General features: G+C 42.3%; 1 protein-coding gene across 6 annotated transcripts in view; it reads right to left on the reverse strand.

Annotated features, from left to right (window-relative positions):
- LOC118287936 (ras-related protein Rab-26) overlaps positions 1-13804 on the reverse strand; it is a 62973-nt gene that overhangs the window by 44573 nt on the left and 4596 nt on the right. For all 6 annotated transcript variants that reach the window (XR_004785767.2, XR_004785766.2, XM_035613590.2 and 3 more), the window contains one exon: positions 12733-12843. Coding sequence is in view for 4 of the 6 variants with exons in the window: in XM_035613590.2 (XP_035469483.1) it covers positions 12733-12843 (111 nt within the window). In the remaining 2 variants the exon portion in view is untranslated. The remainder of the gene's footprint in view (positions 1-12732; positions 12844-13804) is intronic.

Here is a 13804-nt window from a genome sequence, read left to right on the forward strand (position 1 = left end):
CTTTTTTTTAAATTTCTTATCCTATTTTTTCTTTTGTGAATATGAAAATATTGATTAATGCAACTTTAATTCTATGGTGTACTCGGACAAACACAGCTGAATGAGGGTGTTGTTCAAACCGTATGCTGTACTTGTCCTCAGAGGAGAACAATATCGAGCATATTTTCCTTTACAAGTTAAGATAAAGTGCTCACTGCCTCTGTCTGGGCATTGGAATAGACTCAGCAGACCTCTTTGTTTTAAGCATGCAGCCTGTAATGCCCGGATAAACCACTCAATCCTTGCCCAGACAAGATAGTATTATCCAAACAAAAGGCTGGAAATCCTATTAGGGCATGTCGCTTTCCCCCAATAAGTCATACAGGGCTTCAAAACTTCTGCTTAAGCCCAAAGTGTTATCGCTCTGTATTTAAAAGGAGACTCTCTTTTAGGGAGAGTACTCAAGGAGCACTCTGTGATACTGCAGCATTTTCTTGTGGTAAGTAAAGAAAGCTGAAAGGCTGAAAGCTTGATGAATAGTCACTGTACTGTATATCTTTGGTTTTGACGAAGACGAGGGAACTTACTAAAGGCTGCTGTTTCACAGATGCAGTCCCGTAATGATAGCAATCAAAAGCTGGAGAGTAAATTAATTTCACATCTTGTTGCCGTACTTCATGCTCACCAACTTAATTCTCTCTAGAAACTAGAGTTTGATTATTATTATTACTGAGCGGTGCTGACATTTGTTATTGCAATTTTGGCGGATGGAACAAGGGAGAGTGAGAGGATGGGGGAAAGTAAAGATAGATAGATGGATGTGTGTGTGTGTGTGTGTGTGTGTGTGTGTGTGTGTATGTGCGTGCGTGCGTTTGTAGAAGCAAAACGTGGTCCTGAGCAGTTTTGTGAGTGCAGTCATGCAGTCCATTGCTTTCTTGGGTGCATATATGGCAAGTTTCTATGTGTGTGTGTGTGTGTGTGTGTGTGTGTGTGTGTGTGTAAGGCAATCCCCCCCCACACACACACACACCCCTCTGCAAATCCTTCAGTCTCCCGGGGTAAGTAGTGAGAGGCAGTGGTATGCTGAGATAAAGGAGGAGCCAGAAAAGAATTACATACAACGCCTGTGCTCGTGCATGTTTCCTGAATTCAGGGCAGCATTATTACACATATGACGTTGCTACAGGCAGAGAGAGCACAGAAACCCGGGGTTCTCAGAGCACCGGGAGAACTGCGTGTTGTTTTGGCCTTGAAATAGCTACAACACAAAGCAAACTATTTCCAGCTATTGTTGACGCGCATGACAGATGCTTTCACCTCCATTCCTCATTATTCAATTCAAATACTCTCATTTATTTATTTCACATGTCCTTGACTTCCACTCATCCACAGCAGTGAAAATTCCCTTGCCTTCGTTGCCATGTGGGGTTTGTAAATCATTGTTTTACAAGGGGCTGCGCAGGCATATTATCAAAAAGATTTAAGGTCACTGTTGTCACTTTCTTTTCCCCCCCTGACAATATCATAGTTGATATTGTCAGGGGGAGTGCTGTGGGAGTCTGGTTCGATCATGACATGGAATAACTAGTGTTTACAGACTGCAGGATGTCTTACTGTATGACAGAGGAAGAGGCAATAATGTTAAAACATTGAATTATCTTGTTGTCCTTCTGCCTTGTTGGTGTTCTCGTCAGTAATAAATGTAAACTACTCTTCAAAGAGTCTGTGAGAGGCCATTTCTTGCTACCTGATCCATTTGTTTCACAGTCTTAGAGGACGTCACGTCCTGACGTGGAGGTCTTAGAGGTAATAAAAAACTAATTCACTTGGTGGGCAGCAGCTTCAAATTCAATCAAAAGCTGAAAGTCATAAACAGAGAGTCAGTTTCAACAGAATGCTACAACAACAGTGTTAAACCTGCTGTTTACTCAGTGTATGAAAACAGAGACAATAGAACGGCAGTGGACACGTTGTGTCTTTCTTGTCTACTTCAGTAAAAGAAATAGAAATAACATGCACAGACTCAAGGGTGTGAACACATATAGCAAATTCTAAGAAGTGCAATCCAAACACACCGTTAGATAAGTGAAAACTATCAGAAAAAATATCACCATACATGTCTAAGGGCTTTCAAAAGAGTACTAAATATGATGAAGGGTGTGAGGTTTTCATCTACAATAAAAAGAACAAAAAATGCTAATATAAAAAAAACAAATGGACTTATGTCATTACAATTTCAATGCATTTTAATTCAACAACATCCAAAAATGTCTCTTTTGTGTCATCCTTTAATTTTCTTGCTTCTCACAGGTGTAAACGTAGCATGAAGCTTCAGAATGCTTGAAAGACGGAATGACTTGTAACTTGATTAAAATAACTTCGCTTTTTTTGTCTGATTAAATCTCAAATGCGAATAGTGAATGAATTCATTATGAATTTTGTATTTGTGTGGTTGTGTCCAAGGGTATGCACTCTTTCCTGAATTTCTTGGAAAGAAATTGAAAATCGATTCTGTGCCAACTTCAGAATTACCCTTGCATTAAAAAAAAAGAATCACAACCCTGCTGTCATCTTCAGCAGTGCTTACACACAGCTATTATTTGTGAATCTGATTATTATGGATATAGAATTGATTCATACCGTTGGGACAACCAAGCGGAGAGGGGAACCCCAGTACATTATTTCCACAGAAGACACCTGGCGGGTACATTAATGGATCACCAAGGTACCGCCTTTCCCTTCCAGCACTTTTAAGATAAGGATTAAATATGGGGGGGGGGGGGGGACGACTGAGTAAGACATCACAAATGCTCACTTGTTTTTACACTGTATTTAAGTTTGTGTTTATTTAGTGTGTCCTGGTAGGCCAGCGCCTTATATTTTTTTGCATAATTAAATCAATGGGTCCTCTGAATGTGTAACAGTGCAGGAATGCAGAAAGAAAAAAGTCCAAGCAGGAGTTGAGTTGATCGATGATACAGCAAATGTCTTTTTAAAGCATGCAACATCTGCCTTCGCAAGTCTATGAATATGCATGATTGGCATCTGCGTGTTGTAGGCACTTTACAGCATTACTTGAATTAATTTAGGTCTGGAGACGTGTTCTCCAAAGAAGTGTTCCCTCTGAATTTGCTCCCTGGAGGTACCTTGTTCCATTACGCCATCGGGCCAATGGCTATGTGAATGATATGCTCTGTGACTCTTGTAATTGTTTGTGGACTGTGATTAACTTAGTTTTTCCTATTTAAGGCCAGTAGGGTTGTTTCTCTCAGCTCTGTATGCATACATCGGCAAAGTGGATGAATACTTAGTGGGGTTGGGGTATTTTTCTCTTCTAATTTGCAACTAAGGCTTGCAACAGGGTTGCATTAAAAAAAATTGCCTCTAGCAGCAATTACGGTGCAGAGAAACAAAGAACCTTTGCCCAACAAGTGCTGCAAAATGCTCAACATGCAGCACTGGCACAATCACCTTGACTTGCCTTTTCACAAGCGGAACGTTTCTGCACAATATGGGCTTGTAACTAAAGTATCCACTATTCCGTATTCATTTCTATTCCGGTCTATTTCATAGGACAAGGTTGAAACATTCAGAAATGTGCCCAAATCAAAGAGTACAGTCGATACTTGAATAGAATGTTAGATAGTAACTAGCGTTGAAAGTTGTTGTGTACTTCTACTCTTTGGTCATATTTTTTTAGTAGTTTCCCTTTCGAGTATTTTTAACTCACATATTTTGTCAAAATCATTACAGAGCACAAAACAACAGTCACATGATGAAGTTATGATCAACTGTGTGAGAGCGCCAAAAAAATCAAAGAGTCAAAGCTGCAGCGGAGGAGCTGCTTGATTTGTTGCACAACCCCCAGCGACCACGTCAAGTGTCCCAAATCAATGACACCCGCCAATGGTGCGTGACCAACAGGTGCACGCCGAGTCTGGAGAAAAACACCAAATGCCAAAGTACTGATGGCGGGTCCTTCGGCTGGGATTTCTGTGTCTCACTTTGAACCGTCGGCGAGTGCGACCGCAGAGCTTTTTCTGCTCAGTGGGACGAGAGAGGCTGAGTGGGAGGGAGAGTGAGAGTGAACGAGCAGAGAAGTTGGACCTGCAGACCGTGGACGACTTCACGGTGCCCAGGACTCACAGGGTGACGTCCGGACAGGCGTGTGCAGCGAATGACTGATTGCTGTTCGCTCACTGGACAGAGGAGAGCATCGACATGTCGCCTATACGTTTGCCGACTGCAGCCGCTGTGGAGTTGCGTCTCCGCATTTGCCCCTCCTTTATTCTGCTGTGTATTTCTGTTCAGGCTGATTTATGTGGCCTGATCTTGCTACATAAATTCCACGGGCAACTGCAGTGGTGTCCGGTTATCAGCTGTATGCACAGGGTGCAGAGCGTCTGATTGAAATTCACTGGTTGCTTTTGGTTCAGTTCTCGGCTGGAACAGTGTGTATGCATTGAAATACCAACGCATGTAGGTCTGGCCATGTGTTCTTCAATTCAATAGTTTTATCTGGCATCATTATTACAATCACAATATAGCGTTGTACCCCTCCACCTCCTCCTATTAAATGTAATGTTATAACGTTTACTCAGAGTACGTTTACTTCTATTTGAGTATGTTAGTTAAAAGTAACTTTTCCAGTATTCTTTCCACTCTTGAATTGCAAAAATATATATAACAGCTAACAAACTTAATAAACAATTCCTGATTTACTCTTTGCCCTGAATCTGCTGCACGTGTTATATCACTGAACTGTTCCAATGTTATGTATAGTTGAGATTTCCATTCCTCTAAATAAGGTGGTGCATATGCAGAGAGATACATCAACTTACATTCCCATTGCTCACTACGGCATACCTGTAAAGAAGTAGGAGCAACCCTGATTGGCAGTAATGTGAGAAGAAAATTAAAAGCATTTTGTTAGAGCAGTGTGTGTGTGTGTGTGTGTGTGTCTTTGATAAAATAATCTGATGTCTCCATGATGCTTGCATAAAAAGCCATCAAGTTACTTACTGAGTGAAATTGCCTCCAATCCCATTTAAAAGATAAGTGAACGCCTTCCCTTCCAGACAAACGTTAGGGATTTCTTTGTTTGGATGAGAGGAAAATATGAACATATGATAAAATTTGCCTCTCGTGATCCTAAAAGTCTGTAGGTGTATTCAGTTTGCTGGGATCAAATCAAAGTAGTGTAGAGGCAAATGCCTCTGTGGTGTGATTTCTCATAACGGTGACGGACAGAGACCAGTGTTGTCCTCGCACTGTTTTGAAATTTTGAAATGGGGGGAGTTCTGTCCATCCATCTTGCACCAACACGCGCGCGCGCGCACACGCACGCACGCGCGCACGGCTTTCACTTTTCAAATTCCTCCCACAGTAACATCATCTGTCAGTTTTGAGCAGAGCAAGAGCCAGATAACGCTGCACAATGACACTTTTAAACTAAAAAGCAATTCATTTGATTTATTTCATGACAGTAGCTCTGTACTGGAAAATAAAACAAGCATCTAACTATAAACCCCATCTTCAGCAGGGACGACAATAACCTGCGGGTTAAGCAGCAGACCTTTGATCTATTTATAAAAAAGACATTTGAACAACTTGATTGATCAAAGATGGTACGAAGCCAGTACAAACATAAACTCACGGAGGGGGTGGGTAAAACAAACGCCAGCCGCCTTTGCAGAGCCCTGGAGAAAAGGTGAATGCAGAAAGGGAACAGTGCTACTTGTACTTGGTTTCAACATATACTATATACATATACACATACTGTCATCTGCTCCAGCTGAGACTAGGAAAGTGTCATTTAACTGGGCAGCCATCGGACGTGCATTTTTTAAAAACTCGGATACAGGCAGAAAATCCTGTCCGGTTGTTAAAATCCTTACATTTTTAGCAGCATTGCTGAGAATACTGTGCCAACACTTATATTGCGTTACACGTGGGCAGCATTTAGCTCCTCGCGGAAAGAAATCAGGCCTCCGCGCAAATTCTTGTGTGGTGTCCAGATCAAAAATGTAAAAATCGACTTGCTCCAGTGGAGCTCTTCAGCAGGCCGTCAGCGGAGGACTGTGATTGAACTGGAAAGTTTCCAAAATCGGAGCGCACTGAGCTGGAGAGTGGGAAGCAAGGCGTTTTTTTTGTTTTTTTTTATGCCAGCCCAGAATGAATATCGTCCACAAACCCATCTGTAAATGTGTCACCACATGCAGATATTGGTCACGGCTCAAAGTGCGACCGCGACAGCAACAACGAATAAAAGCCCGCCCCCTCCTCCAGCTGATGACCTCGGTCAACCCTGAAGCTCGACGAAGCCTGAAATCCATCCTCCCGCCGAACAAGCGGGAGTCAGTGGAAGCATTTTCCGCACGTTCGTTGCCTTGCTTCGGGTTGTCACGGTTACTGGTCCATGACAACAGTCTCCTGGGAACCCAACGAGCACTTGAGGAGTCATGTGACGCAAAGGGAAAAAAAAGGTGAGACCGGGCAGACCGGCAGGTCTTTGTCAAATATGGACCCGTCTGCATGTTCACCGGACCACTTCACTATGTGGTCATGTTATATAACAACAGTAGTTTACCGGACTGAAAAAATAGGAGCAGAGTTAATTCTAATGAAAACCTAGGGCAGAGACGATTAAGAACTAAAGGACAAGGAGTAGAGACGATGGGTTATGTAAGAGAGCAGAACATGCGGCCTTGACTTTCTACTGTTCCTGGTGTTGTTTTCATCCCGTGGCGGCTTATTAACATGAATGCGCTTCATCGTTTTGCTTATTCATGAACACTGACGCGCATCTGCATGAGTTTTATTTACAGCCGACACTGCAGGAGAAGAAGATCCCTGATGATCCATTCTGTAATTGTTGTTGTTGTTGGTTGGCTGGTTGTTAAGTTGGGCTTGATTGTAATTTGATCTTATTTTCTGCTTATATTATGGTTTGTGCAAAGTTTGAGGTTTTTAATCGCAAAACTCAACTGACCACTCAAATCCGAATTGAATCCACAACCAAGAATCTGTGAATTGCTTTTCAAAGTTTGTCCGTCCACCACAATTAATGGCAATGTGTTCATCACATTGACCCGCTGAGTGTAAGTGCCTGAAAACAACCACACAAACTGCACATTAAACAATGTACGTTGTGCGCATGTCATGCAGTCACATCCAAAAATGGCTGTACAAATATAAGGTGGAACATCTGTGTTTCATGTTCAACAGCACGCTGGTGTACGTGTGACAGATGTGCTCACGGCGTTAGTTTACTCTGAAAGCAGGGGTCACACCTGGTTGTCTACTTCACAATATCTTCATACAGAAAAGTGCTGTTGGTTGCTTTTCAAAATATATATATATATATATATATATATATATATATATATATATATATATATATATATATATATAAAATCTTGCATAACCTTTCAATAATGTGCAGGCGGAGTGTCTTACCCACAGCCAAGAAGTGATGCGAGTCTACACGGTGTGACGTAAACTTACAACGTCATCGCGTCTGGATGCTTGTGAGGAGAGACTGTGGATGAATCCAGTCATAATGCCTGAGATACTGTGTACACATAATAAACCATGGATGTAGAGTGAGGCCCTACAGATATGAATGATTCCCCAACAATAAAGAGCTGATGAGACTGTGTGCGCGTCTGTGCGTGTGTGCGTGTGTGTGTGTGTGCGCGTAAAATTACGATTGAATGTGTGTGAATCATCTGTGAATCGGTTCCCGCAAATGTGCGTGTCTGTGTGCCAGTGCATGCATAATGCACACCAACCTTTCACCCCCTCCACATTGTGGACAGAAATTTGCCTTTGGTGTACCTGTGCATTGTTACCATGACGACCAATGTTGTCCAGTATGTCCAGTGGCGCATTTCAAAGCAGACGGATTTTTTATGTATTTCATAAAATCATAAGGTTCGCCTGCAGTCTGAGGTCCGCCGCAGTCTAATTAAGATTCAGTGCGCCGAAAAATAGAAATCTCAGGATCGATGGACGACGTCTGGGGAGCCTGAAGAGCCACTGAGGGACCACAATCATCATCAGTCTTCGGCTGACTGATTATAGTCTGTCCATCTGTATGCCAAGTTAGAAAAGGCTCATACAGCACAGGAGCCTTTATACTTGTATGCAGTCTTGCATTCATGGAAATGGACACACGCATGCAGGTACGGAGCTGAAAATGAAACAAACTGATTTAATTGCCATGGACAAGGGGAAGTAGCGTCTATGTCACACCTACAGCATGGCCATATCTAAACTTAACACATTTCCCACGGACGCGGTTTCTTCCCACCCTTACGAAGCAAGTGAGAACCTCACGAGCTCGACATTCACTGGAACATTATTGAATTCAAACACGCTGACAGAGACTCCTGGCGCCAGCAGCCAGACTGATCCAGGGAGGTACGGAGAGCAACGAGTGAGCAAACCTCATCAGTCTCGTGATGAACGGAGGTTCTGCTGTAAACCTTTGAATTTAAAAAAAAAACGGTTCAGTGGGAGAGTTGAAAAGACACGTGACATTTCCTGATCGCTTTCCAGAGAAGCCTGTAACCAACAGCGTGTCTTTTACCGAGGGCGATTTCTCCAATATCCTTTCACAACTTCCGCCAGTACGTGGTTAGCCTGAGCCACACATGCTGCTTCTCTGAGTTTCCTCTTTATCTTTAATGCATAGCAGTGTTCCCCATTCATTGATTTATTTGTGGCAGCTCACCAAAATATCAACATTGATTTTTTTTTAAGAGGACAAAGTTATTAGAAGTGATTTCTCCAGTGTCCCGTCACTCCATCCACCAGCTGCCATCACCGCAAATTCTCAAAAACAGATTCCTCTCCAAAGACTCTCGCCTTGCCTCAGATTATTCAGAGAAAAGGAAAAAAATCTGAAATAGTTCCAGAACCGCCCAGTGACCAGACACAAAGAGATTGTTTGTCCAAACATTTACATACTGCTTTCTCTATCAAGTTAAGAGTGCTCTCTTTGTCTTTGAGTGAAGAGAATGAAGATATTGAAAAGGATTTCTCCAGTGTTCACAGATTCCTTCCAGCATCTGCCATCAACACACACTCTGCTATCTATTTTGTTGGTTGTTCTGGGGGTAAAAGTGACCTCTTTGAGTTCTTGCCATAAAGCAAGTCAGCAGCATTTGTCTTTAAATCTAGCCCTGTGTCCCGCAAAGTAAAAATCCTCATCAGAGGCTGATTATCATGACGCATATTTTTCAAAAATACAATTTGGGGAAATGTGACCATGCCAGAGGAGCCGCCATGTTTGCAGTTTGATGGGCGGCGTGCTAAAAAGCCCAGAGCCCAACCAACAATGCATGTTTGTGCAGTCAGACACAAGAAGTCTCGTATTGTTTCTCTGGAGCAAAGTCAACAGTTTTCTCATTGTCTTTAAGTGAAGAAGAGAAAGATTTCGGAAATGATTTCTCCGGCTTCCTTTCACTTCATCCACCATCTGCCACCAATTCTCAAATGATGTATTTGCTCTGGAGGAATAGCGACCTCTTCGAGACATTACCGGAGCAGCGGCCACATTCTCAGTTTAATGATCCACATGAATACACCCAGGGTCCAGCTGACCGTGCACATTTGTGCCAGGCATCAGGAACAAGAGGGTTTCATATTGCTTCTCGAACAGTGGAGTTGCCGCACCACCCGCTACCACGTATCTTAAGGTGTCGACGGGGGATGTGTTCGCATTGTTGTGTGGTGCGGTCCGCACCATTTTTCTGTTTTCATTTAACAGAGCCTCCGGGTTTTCGGCCCACACACAAAAGCCACAGCTAACGGACGGTGGGGAAATATGAGCCATTTTATTGAAGGCATAGAAAAACAATAAAAACTTCCATAAATCACCAGTAAACGTTGGCTGGTTCAATTTGTAAAAAAAATTAAGTGAACATGTTGCTAGACGGGGCTCAAGCCAGCTGTTTCCTACAGCTGTTCCTCCACGACATAGAGTGGTTGCTGGTACAAACTATAACAATCACATATGCAAAGCATGTCACATGGCAAGTCGCTGTAAAGGGCACGAGTGTGGTCAACATTATTCTTCCTTTCATCCTCTGGCAGGCTGTTGCTCCTTCTGACACACACACACACACACACACACTGTTGCTCCTTCTGACACACACACACACACACACACACACACACACACACACACACACACACACACACACACACACACACACACACACACACACACACACACACACACACACACACACACACACACACACACACACACACACACACACACACAATTGGGAAGAAGCACAAACACATTGATAGTCCTCCACAACCGAAACAGAAATATCTCATCAACGTCTTTACTATTGTGTCCCAGGAAGAAAAAAAACAGAAAGGAGGAGAGACAAGAGCAGTGTTTGAAGTTCAATATGTGACGCATCCTATTATTCTTCCGAAAGAAATATAAATAGATGAGAAGGCAAGAAAGAATTAAGTAAAGGCCTCTTCTGAGAAGCACGGGGTTCTATTCCACAGTATCTTGCATGTAGAAGGTCACAGTGTTGCACATTCTGTGCTGGAAATTGGAAACTATGGTTTCAAAAACTTTGAACCAAAGAGCACTTTAACCCAAACTTATTTACAACATTCCTGTCCTAATATGTTCTCCAGTTGCCTGATCAAAATGTTTTCCCACAGAGCTGAATGACAGCGTGATTTGGACAATTTGTGAGATGACTAAGCTTGTTTTGCTGCACTAATGATATGATTTAGCTTGTCGCTGTGCTGAAACGAAAAAAGAAAAAAAAGAAAAAAGAAAACGGTCAGGAAACGAAAAAAAATCTACCAACTAAGTAACTCAACAAAGTCCGCAAAAGACAAATACAAATTGTAATGTAATTCTATTGTTTTAATGGTGTTGATCCAAAATAACCAATACATCCGTACGCACTGTCAGCCTTCAGCACCAGGGAAGACAGTTTGCATGGTACAGAAGTGATAATGAGGGCAGAAGCAGACAAAGCATCTGTTCCAATAGAATGCAGTAAATCGAAATAAGCCACAGGTTGATGTCGCAGAGATCTTTTAGCACGGTTGTGTCAATCAAACCGTGACGCATCTTAGATCCAGGAGCTGCTTTTGGATGTGAACATTCTCTATTCTGTTTATTTATGGGAGTGATAACAACCATTTTTATTCCTGCAGCAAAGACTTTCTTTCATGAACGGTAATAAAAGATGATCATCTATTTTTATACCTTTAAAGTCTCTGTTCAAATACGGCTCTGTTTTCTGTCTTCCCCGAAAAAAAGAAGAAGCTATTGCGCTCTGTGATGCTGTATTCCACACCAGTGTCCTATTTGTCAGCGTTATTGCCGGAAGGAAATCAGTTCTTGCTGCTTCCTTGCTTGGCACATCCTGCTGATTGTAATGTACCTTTACCTCTTCTGCTGGTTGATATGTTTCCCAAGAGACTGGCAACCCAGGTGAAAAAAATCAGGTAAAATAACAGCCACCTAAATGCAATTATGCTCAAGGCGTAATCTGGAGTGTGTAACTGTTAACGCACCACACAGCGGCACCTCCTATTTGTGCCAGGAGTAACAATCGACACATCCCAGGACGTCCGGCTGCGCTGTATCAACGGTGTGTTTTTCAACTCAGCACTTCCTTCCTTCTGCAGTTACACTAGCTCCGTAAGTTTCTCTGGATGACAGCATCGAGGCTGAGAACACCTCCTAGGGGAAGGTTCTACCCAAACAGCTGTGTCAGATTCTGCAGTTATAGGGATCTATGCCCGGGGGGGGGGCAGCAAGATGGTGAAAGACTGAAACAGGTCACTGCTTCCAGTTCTGCGGCCAGGACACATCAAGTGTGGCTGTTCTTTACTGGCACTCGAACCTTTGTTTGCAATTTCCCCCCCCGGGGGTCCAATGAGCAGAAAATGGGTTAGCCATTAGCAGATAAAAAAAAAAGAAAAAAAGTAATAGCCCATCAATAAATAACCTCACTTTAAATTACTTTTTTAATCTAGCTTAATTGAGTTTAAATGTGTTGTTCCCTTAGGGATTCACTGGGTTTAAACAAGTTACATCCTCATATAGAGGAGCGACAACAGAACCAGAACATTGACTATTTAAGTGTGGTTGTGACATTTTCACATAAGGAAAGTACAATCTTTTAATCAAAAAATCCAGTTTGCTCCAGTTCCATTTTGCTGAATTCCTGGTGTCCTTCATGGTCAATTCTCTACTAAAAGGCGTTGTTCAAATTTAAGGAGGTTTTACACATACAGTTGAAATAACCCCTCATATGAAGTATTACTCAGCGTGTGGAGACATTTGAATAAAGTCTTTTGTGGCCCTGGAGGTAGCTTCAGAGTCTGAAGGTAGCTTCAGAGCCACCCCGATGATGTCATCCTTGTCTTTTCATCAGAGTGGGTGTTGCAGATGGTTTAAGCCATGTTGATTTTGAAATCTTTTGGACATGCCCCTATATGGCAGTTAGCACGAGTGACTGATGACAAAATTCTGGTAGCAAGACCAAGGTTGAGAAATACTGGAATTTACTTTTACACTCTCTCCTGAGAAGCAGTGACTGAACACTTTGTCCAGAAGCTTCTTTCAGTACGGAATGTCATAAACTATGAATACTGTGTTGAGTTATCTGAAATATGACAGGAATTTCCTCCGTTACCTAAGCCCAGAGTGAATTTTCAAATGGACACTTTTACTTGTGACTGTTTTGCACTCACCCTGAAGTCGATGCCCACAGTTGAGATGAAGCTCCCGGCAAGAAAGGCTCCATCTTTGAAGCGAACCAGCAGGCAGGTCTTCCCCACACCTGAATCCCCCACCAGCATCACCTGAGACACACACAAACACACACACATAGAGGAAGTTGATGGTGGATAAAAATTAAAGTCAAAGCCGTGTGTGTGCGTGTGTGTGTCCCATATATGCAAATCCCATATACAAATACACAGAACTTAAGTCAATGCAAGACAATGACACACATAAATACACCCCTCCAACGACTATCTACCGGGGAATTTATGAAAAATGATTAACATTATTAATATTTGTACTCACTCAAATGGCAGAAAGCAAATTATACAGACTGGGGAGAAGAGAAAGAAGCGGTGGGACCCAGAGGTTGTTTCTTTCTCTCTTTCTCATCAGATGATTGAAAACTCTGATATGTTGGCGTGTCCTACTAGTGACCCATGCGCTGTATTAAATCTTTAAAAGCTTCAAACATCAGATTAGAAAAGTGAAGCTATGTATCAGCGATTCGGGCAGTGATACACGCCAATATAAAAGGTCACTTGCATTGGATTTGCTGTGATTAGATGTGGTATTTGAGAGTTACATCAGAGAGCATTAAACAAAGGCAGAGTTGAGCTGCGATGTTGGCAGGGAGGCAGGAAAGGGTGGTGTGTGTGTTTGTGTGTGTGTGTTGTTATTCCTGCTGCTCACCACCAACCCCTCAACCCCCCTTTTTTCATGTATAGCTCATAATGGTCATTATACATTATGAACCATGCATGATGATGATAAAAAAAACAACTAAATACTCATGGTAAGTCAAACTTATGAGATACTAGGTCAAAATGTATCTTTCTGAACTTTCAAAATTAAATACAAATTACAAAATCAAAGCTAACATAATGAGTCCAAATTGTGACTTGCCAAATTGTGTGCCATGCAGAATTACATTATTCCAAGTCAAATGTTAGACTCACAAGGTCAAAGTGTTGACATACCAAGTCAAATCTTGATGTACCACATCCAAAGTATGAGATTGGCTCATGATATGGCACTGTG

This window comes from Scophthalmus maximus, chromosome 16 (genome assembly GCF_022379125.1).
Source record: "Scophthalmus maximus strain ysfricsl-2021 chromosome 16, ASM2237912v1, whole genome shotgun sequence".
Classification (NCBI taxonomy): Eukaryota; Metazoa; Chordata; class Actinopteri; order Pleuronectiformes; family Scophthalmidae; genus Scophthalmus; species Scophthalmus maximus.